The sequence below is a fragment of the Argentina silus genome, assembly GCF_951799395.1.
Source record: "Argentina silus genome assembly, chromosome: X".
In the NCBI taxonomy this organism is placed as follows: Eukaryota; Metazoa; Chordata; class Actinopteri; order Argentiniformes; family Argentinidae; genus Argentina; species Argentina silus.
Window position 1 is genome coordinate 33,137,900 of NC_139653.1, and position 8,550 is coordinate 33,146,449.

The 8,550-nt window shown below is 39.4% G+C and overlaps 1 protein-coding gene across 3 annotated transcripts; it reads right to left on the reverse strand.

The window, feature by feature from the left end:
- Positions 1 to 4,904: 4,904 nt before the first annotated feature.
- Positions 4,905 to 8,339, reverse strand: tirap (toll-interleukin 1 receptor (TIR) domain containing adaptor protein). Of its 3 annotated transcripts, XM_083695186.1 has the most exons (6): positions 8,220 to 8,339; positions 7,700 to 7,768; positions 6,972 to 7,096; positions 6,061 to 6,636; positions 5,727 to 5,906; positions 4,905 to 5,405 (listed from the first exon to the last, which is right to left on the reverse strand). In XM_083695186.1, exons 3-5 carry the CDS (start codon positions 6,976 to 6,978, stop codon positions 5,734 to 5,736), a joined length of 756 nt encoding a protein of 251 aa, XP_083551312.1. In that variant the 5' UTR covers positions 6,979 to 7,096; positions 7,700 to 7,768; positions 8,220 to 8,339; the 3' UTR covers positions 4,905 to 5,405; positions 5,727 to 5,733. The 3 variants fall into 3 exon arrangements, with proteins under 3 accessions (XP_083551312.1, XP_083551314.1, XP_083551313.1); XM_083695188.1 differs by having other exon boundaries at positions 6,061 to 6,428; positions 6,566 to 6,636; positions 6,972 to 8,331; XM_083695187.1 differs by having other exon boundaries at positions 6,061 to 6,428; positions 6,566 to 8,331.
- Between the last annotated feature and the right edge of the window lie 211 nt (positions 8,340 to 8,550).

Consider the following 8,550-nt stretch of genomic DNA (forward strand, 5'->3'; position numbering starts at 1 on the left):
GGAATGCTTATCTCTGAAAAGTTGAAATGAAACAATGTTTTCATTGATGTTTATTATTTTTGAGGAGATATTCTCATTTGATTTTCATCTTTATCTTATTATAATCAAAGCTGTGAAAAGCAAATACAGGTGATGAACGACAATAGAAACACGAGAACCAAACTTAGATCGATTTAGTCACTGGATATGAAATACATCTCTCAAAAATGTCTCAAAAATTATTTGAGATGATTTACAATAAATAGAAACACAAAACATGAACGAAATGTACACTGCTTTATTCACTGTCAATGAAATACAGTACACTGAAAAATACATCTTACAATTTGAGAGTATGTGTACTACAGATGTACTTTTAGCAGTTTCTGCATGTGGTTTGTGTCTTTGAGTCCTTTGAGGGTTCACACACCTCGCTGTGCTTCCTCTTGTTGCCACCAGCTGCAATCTAGAATAATGAAAATACTTTATTAGTTAAGGATTTTTTTCCCACCACATCTTCTAATAGTCAATTTCAATTTGACCCACATACATACAGAGATACTCAGAAACATACACACACACACACACACACACACAGATACATGTACACATAAACAACAACAACAACAGGACACTTACTTCAGGCACTGGAGGTTGTGGTTGTGTGGGTCGTGCAGGTGGGACAGCAGGAGCGTCCTCCACCCTCCTCACTATGGCTAGAGAAGCTGGGTTCCTGGGCACATGTTGTCTCCTCTGTATGTGCGGTGTCACCAGTGCTCATAAGCATCACATTTTTGCCCTTTTTGGGTATGTAGGATACCAGGGCCATGTTGGCCGTAAACACAAAGTGGGAGGAATGGACTGGCCTGTTCTTTACAGTTAGAAGCTGAGGTGGGAGCTCTGTCTTATTTTTTCTGACTGTTCCACCCATTGTCAGCTTTCTTTTGAGAAGTTCCTGTCCCGGGCTGTACGATGTGTTTGTATGTATGTGTGTGTGAGTGTGTGTGTGCATGTTTCTGTGAGTCTGTGTGTCTCTGTGTATATGCGGGTCAAATTGACCCGAACACCTTGTGAAGGACATAAATGTGTAGGGGGGGTGTAGCATGTGCACTCAATGATTTTTTTTTCTTTGACATGTTCTTCACAGTAAATAAGCCAAGGCCATGGAGTTTCAGGTTGAAAAAAAGTTTCCTTGTATATTTTTTCTTCAAGTAAAAATTTAAAACGGGTCAATTTGACCCGAAGACCACACAAGGGTTAAGCCATTTTGTCACAACTTTGGAAGTATGCTTGGGGTCATTGTCCATTTGGAAGACACATTTGCGACCAAGCTTTAACTTCCTGGCTGATGTCTTGGGTTGTTGCTTCAATATATCCACATAATTTTCCTTCCTCATGATGCCATCTATTTTGTTAAGTACACCAGTCCCTCCTGCAGCAAAGCACCCCCACAACATGATGCTGCCACTCCCATGCTTCACGGTTGGGATGGTGTTCTTCGGCTTCCAAGCCTCTGCCTTTTTCCTCCAAACATAACAATGGTCATTATGGCCAAACAATTCAATTTTTGTTTCATCAGACCAGAGGACATTTCTCCAAAAAGTAAGATCTTTGTCCCAATGTGCAGTAGCAAACCGTAGTCTGTTTTTTTATGGCAGTTTTGGAGCATTGGCTTCTTCCTTGTTGAGCGGCCTTTCAGGATATGTCGATATAGGACTCGTTTTACTGTGGATATAGATACTTTTGTACCTGTTTCCTCCAGCATCATCACAAGGTCCTTTGCTGTTGTTCTGGGATTGATTTGCAGTTTTCTCGCCAAAGTACGTTCATCTCTAGGAGACAGAAAGCGTCTCCTTCCTGAGCGGTATGACGGCTGTGTGGTCCCATGGTGTTTATACTTTTTATACTATTGTTTATACAGATGAACATGGTACCTTCAGGCGTTTAGAAATGGCTCCCAAGGATGAGGTCTTGGCTGATTTCTTTTGATTTTTCCCTCATGTCAAGCAAAGAGGCACTGAGTTTGAAGGTAGGCCTTAAAATACATCCACAGGTACACCTCCATTTAAATCAAATAATGTCAATTAGCCAGAAGCTTCTAAAGCCATGACATAATTTTCTGGAATTTTCCAAGCTGTTTAAAGGCACAGTCAACTTTGTGTATGCTTCTGGCCCACTGGAATTGTGATATAGTGAATTATCAGTGAAATAATCTGTCTGTAAACAATTGTTGGAAAAATTACTTGTGTCATGCACAAAGTAGACCTAACCCACTTGCCAAAACTATAGTTTGTTAACATGAAATCTGTGGAGTGGTTAAAAAATTAGTTTTAATGACTTCAACCTAAGTGTATGTAAACTTCTGACTTCAACTATCTGTGCAGTCTCAAGTTGGACAATGAAGTGCAATTCTGACTATACAGCTTGAAAACATGGCGGTGACAACATGAGGGCTATTGAAATCGTCAATACAACTCTATGAATTCTCTTTGAATAATCACCACATAACACAACCATCAACTGAACATATATGTGCAAACTATAGATTCTCAACTCTCAAATACCATAATGATGTTCATCCTACCACAGTCTACGCATTGGAACATATAGGGCTTTTCCTGATTCAGGTACAAATTTCAAGAAAACATTCAATATTGGTCACGAAAAGTGTCTCCCTTAATAAAGCCCAGCAAACACAGCCACACATATATCAACCTACTCCTTTTGGTAGCAGCAACCTTGTCAGAAGGTAGCCATTACATAGCCATGTATACCAATACTGTAGTAGTATGCGTCAATTACCCACACTGACATGTAATAATACTGGGAAAAGTTGGCATTGTAAGACTTACAAAGGTATTTGTGAGACCAATATAGCATAACATCACAGGCTGTGATGTTCTCACACCTCCTTTGGAGGTCTGGAAAATGTTTGATTAGCTGATCTGGCTTGGACTGAACTGGATGGAGTGATGGGAGAATGTGCTTGCAATTTCATTGGATGTTACATTCCAAGAACCCTCCCCCACATGCCCGTAGAATGGTTATTTGTTGTTACGCGTGTCGTCTTCTCTGACCACGTAGGACTATTTTTCAGAGAGTTGTTGCTTATGCTCACTTGCAACATTGTAGAAAATGGAAGAAACCTGAAGGATAAAACTCGCCCAAGCAATGTATTTGATTGGTATGACATTGGTATGTTGCAAGGCATCACTCATTTCAAACAGGTTTCCACCCCTTTGTAGCTACTTTCTGCAAAGGATTTCCCCAGGCTTTTCAAACTAGAAAATCAACAAGGTTACAGGCTACATAATGTTGGCATTGGTACATGTTTGCTTGTAGCCCTAACAGACAGAAAAAACAACTAATTTAGTTGAATAATTAAATATTGATTTGAAAAAGTTGCTTTATCTGACCTGACCTTTCTGTTAGCTTGCGTTTTGCCACATCTTCTCTGCGAGATCTGACACCTACACCCCATCAGTGAATGCCCCACCTTGTAAATCTCAAGCAGCTGAAATGTTTTAGCAAGTCGGACAGATGTTATCCCCATTATTCAACAGGTATGGCTGCTGGCAACTGCTCAAAATTGATCCACTCAAACATGGCCACTGGCTGAGGTCTGACTGATGTCTTAAAGGGGCAGTGCTGTATTTTAGGAAAGCAATATGTGTGTCATTAGGCTACAACTGAATGTGCTTTATAGGTTTCAGGTCAAATATGGCCAATATTTAAATAGCAGCATTTTCATGAAAGCTTGTATAGGCCTACACCTGGATTTTGATAAATATGACTTATAAATAGCATAATGAGGTAATTACAACTCCCTCACCTTTCCATAACCAAACCAACAACAACTTAAGCTAAGATCTTGCTAGGGACCCTACATTCATTGTGTTTGTGTTAATGTATTTAATAAATCAGACTGAAATGTAGCAGAATAGTTCTCATACCTTTCATGTTTATCCATTTTAGCTGGATATTCATACCCTCGATACACTTTGATAGTTTTTTTTATTTATATTTGTTTTTGCTAGCTCACCTCACTTTCCTAAAAATGAAATCAGTTAAACAATTAATCATGTTTGCATGGCCTTAGTGAGATAAGAGTAAACTGGAGAACTGTCTTTTCTGTGGGAAGTGAGTTTTCAGAGCTCCTCTTCATTGTCATGTAATATCGGCAGCGTTGCTTCATCCTAGAAATGTTATGGTGGCAACAAAAGCTTCTTAGAGCATCTGTGCCTTTCAAAGATTAGTCACGATTTTCATTTGTGCCACAAAGTTGGCTTGGTCCAAAAAACACAAAGGGGACCATTGTGGAGGGCCTTTTTACAGAGAGCTTAATTTCAAATGCCTGTTAATCTGCTTTAATCCATTACAGAGATTGCATCATTAAAAAGGGAATGCCGAATGTTTTCACAGCAGAAATATATTTGCAAAGTATAACTTTGCCTATGACCCACAAAGGCACTCTAAAATCAAGATTTACAGATGCCTTGAAGAAATGTCATGCAAAGAAGAATCTTGTGCCCTTACTTATTCAATAAAATGACTCTATTGGGTGCCCCAAAATCTTAAGCAGTCCTGTTTGCCACAGTTGATTACCAGGTGACTGCCATTGCCAACAACATTTAATAATATCAAAGGTGATTTGAGGCGTCATATCCAATTTTTGCTACACTGTCAAACTAAAGCTCAGTAAGTAAAAAATAATCTGTTCAAGAACACTAATTACCAGAGCAAGAAAGGAAGCCAATGGAAACTTACACAAATCATTTTCTCAACCCAAATAAAACAATATGGTACCTTAGTGGAGAATAAAATGACATGGGAAATCTATTTGAATGTGTGTCAATTGGTCCGATAACTATTGATCATTGGTATGAATATGTGTGGTTGGTGATGACAAATCCTGATGCTAAGATTATTTTCCTTTATTTTCTTTTGTGATCCCACATAAAATATATCACTGAAATACATGGGTCTTAACAATACATACAATACACATGTATTCATACATAAATACATGGATAAAACATATCACACACAAATGTGGCAACTGAGCAGTCCAACTTTTAGATTTTGGCTCTTGTCTGTTCATTATGTATAGATACCATTCATTCATTCATTATTTCATAATACTGTTCATCAGATACTATGTAGCAGACATACACCACCTAGTGGTGGTTATCATTACATATTGTAATATCAAATGCAGTACATACAAGCACTTATTCCATCCTCTGTTATTCCTCCTGAGGCTGGCAGATTTGAGATATGGGGAGGTTAATAATCCACCGTGATGATGCATTTGAAGAGCATTGGTGGTTATAAAGGAATGTTATGTTCTAATGGCATGTCCTTGTAGCGTGATCATTTCCATCCTGCATCCCAGTGAAAACCCAGTCAAGGTAGGTTGGTACTCCCTTTAGTAAAAAAGATAGAAGTAAAAGTACTACAGGAACCCAATTTCAAAAGCAATATTTACAGCATTCATACATTATCAACTTTTATGACACTTCTATCGCACACAGCATGCTATAGCTCACCATCAATCAAACTTCACTGGACTAATCTAAGATAGATCTAAACTAAGTCTAAGTCTATACAAAATCATGGCTTCAAAATCAATATTTACATCATCTATTGATAAGGACAGTAACTCCAATACATATGACACATTGTGGTTATGTCAGGTCAGTCATTCCCCTCTGTCCCCTTATTATTTTAGCTATTTTGTGACTTACAAGAGCCCTAATATGGAGCATCTCTCTTCTCTATCCCTTTTAGTGAAAGCAAAGACTCAGAAGGCTCCGAGCTTAAGAGCAGTTTGTTTTCTTGTGAACAGCATGCCCCTTTGAATCCGCTGATAGGACTGTCAATGTTGCAATCAACTTTATTTGCTTTTTGAACCATGTCATCCAAGTCTGCAAAGGGAAACAGAAAGGGGTTATTCTGGGTCATTTGTATTTAGTGTTTTTGTAGACATTAGATGATTCGGTGCCGACCACACAACACAAACTCAGCAAACAAATGTAGCTAAAGAGGTTTCCATAGTTATGATAGATTTCTAGTACTCACAATTCAACACTGCCTTGTACACCTGTGTGTAACCTCGCTCTGGATTCCTGTTCAACTCAATGTAGTAGAAGAAGCGCAGCTCTTGTGGATACTGAGAAGTGGACAGGTTCAGGAGCAGGGGAATGATGCGATTGGACATGGGCCCCTCAGCCAGTGCCTGGTGCATCATGTACTGGCACCAGTCATCCAACAGGAAGTTGGGGGTGATAAGAAGGGCCCAACAGTGGCTGCTCTGCACAGCCTGGCATAGCTCAGTGGGAATGGCACCACCTGGGATGGAATCTCGTTGCCCCAGGAAACAGCGTAGGCCACAGAACGTGGTTTCTAGGTAGGAGGCCAGACGTATGGCTATTTCGATGTCCTCCGAGCTGTGGCACACACACACATCATATTGGCGGCTCCAACGAACAGATGAGCTCAGAGCAAGGGGTTGTAATGGTGGGCTATGAGTGGAAGTGGGAGCTGATGATGATGCGCTGTTGACAGAAGGGTACATGGAGGGTACCTGGACATGTGGTGATGAGTTGCACTGTGGGGACTCTCTTTGTGATTTCACCAAGAGTTTGCGGAACCAACCTGAGACAAGAAAAGGTACTCTTAATCTTTACCTCATATTAAACAGGGGTCATTTGACATCATAACTTATTTCAAAAGCAGACAGACTTTTGAACCTGTAGCCTATTCCCCAAATTCATATTTATGTCTTTGCCTTGCATTGCACATCAGTAATTAAAATGTATCTTGTGTCAAATCAAACACATCTGACATTATTATTAGGCTAGACTGTGAAGTACAATATGTGTTAAAACTTCATTAAGCAATCAAAGATGAATTACCCATTGTGAATAGATTTTCTTATTATCAAGTTGTGGACTATATCAGTTTAAGAAATAAACACAATATCAACTCACCATACATGCTGTGGATACCATTCTCCAGTCACTCCAAAAAGATTAACAATCGCACTGTAATACCCTTCACATATCATAGATTCCTTTCATTGAGTTGATTTGCTCCTCAGTGTACAAATCAAGAACTTTAAAAAAAGATCATCACACAAAGCATTAATGCAATTCATGTAAGATGTAAGTTAAATGGGCTATATATCAAATGTAACCAAGCCAAAGCCAAATAGCCAAAAGAATTGTTATGGAAAATACATTGATAGAACTGTTTTCAGGTTATACAATTTCATATGACTGATACAACTTGTGTAAATACTGTGATTACATTTTCTCTTGCCACACCTCTAAAGTTCTATAGCCATTGTTCTGAGAAGCACTGTATAATTTACCATATGAACAGCGGTGGTTTCGGAGGGAGTGGTGAGGGAGCGCAGTAATGGGGGAACAGACATATCTTGCCGATATGTGTGAAATGTTGAACGCCGATTGATCAGTAAGAAGTCTCCCCATTGTTCATTCTCTCCCGCCCTCTCTCACGTAAGCACAAGCCCATCAGCCGACCATTATGTTTAAACTGTATAAAAGACAACCCTGATAATCGTCTCTTCAGACTTGTGCTGAACGGACCCCCGGATCTACACTGGGCTGCTGTTATGCTCTTGTCTCTTGTTTGCAAGCAATAAATACCGGACTCAGATATTGTGGCTACTCAGGACTTGTTTCTTGATTCTTACCTCCGAAGAGCTGAAGTACAGAGTGGTAAATCCTAGACTTCCACCACAGAATACACCCCACAGGTTTCACTGATTAGATTAGATTAGATTAGATTAGATTCAACTTTATTGTCATTGTGCAGAGTACAAGTACAGAGACAACGAAATGCAGTTAGCGTCTAACCAGAAGTGCAAAAAAGCAGAAAAGTGCAGTGTGAACAATATATACAGGTAGTGCAGTATATGAGCAATAATACTACCATACTACCAGCAGAAAAAAAAGAGGAAGCTGCTACTCTTTGTTTGTCTGACACAAGTGTTGATTTAAAAGCACATTTACAGACACATTATTTTCTCACATTAAACTGCATCTGGTAGTAAACCATAGTGCAGGGGAAATAGTACCTGCGCTTTTTGAAAATGTGATCTCTAAAATGTGTGAATCTAACCCTTATACGTACGTGATCCTTATTCTTGTCTGGGTTCGTTCTCAAATCAGGGAAGCAATTGAATATAATACTATATATAGGGAACTACTTACGTAACAGGTAGGAAGTCCTGATGCATCCTGAACTGAAGGGACCCCATTCGTAATATATAATAACTGGATGAAGTGAATTACAGACTCACTCAGTGAACTACAGACTGACTATGAAAAATATGATTGTCGCCGTTAAATCAGGAAATGCCGTTTATGGGCACTGTCATCTTGAATCGTCATGGCTCATCATTGACATCTGATTGGTGACACCAGAACCTTGGCACTAATGCAGGCACAGTTTGTTGCTAAACTAGAGGCGAGTTGTAGTGTGTGAAGAACAGGGATCACGCTTCCAGAATCTGAAAGCCATGACGAAAACCCACTGTCAACC

What these genes read in the sequence shown, in the direction of transcription:
- tirap (XM_083695186.1), bottom strand. An exon ending in GTACAAGGCAGTGTTGAATT is followed by an intron (nt 5,907 to 6,060) that starts GTGAGTACTAGA and finishes TTCCCTTTGCAG; the next exon opens with ACTTGGATGACATGGTTCAA.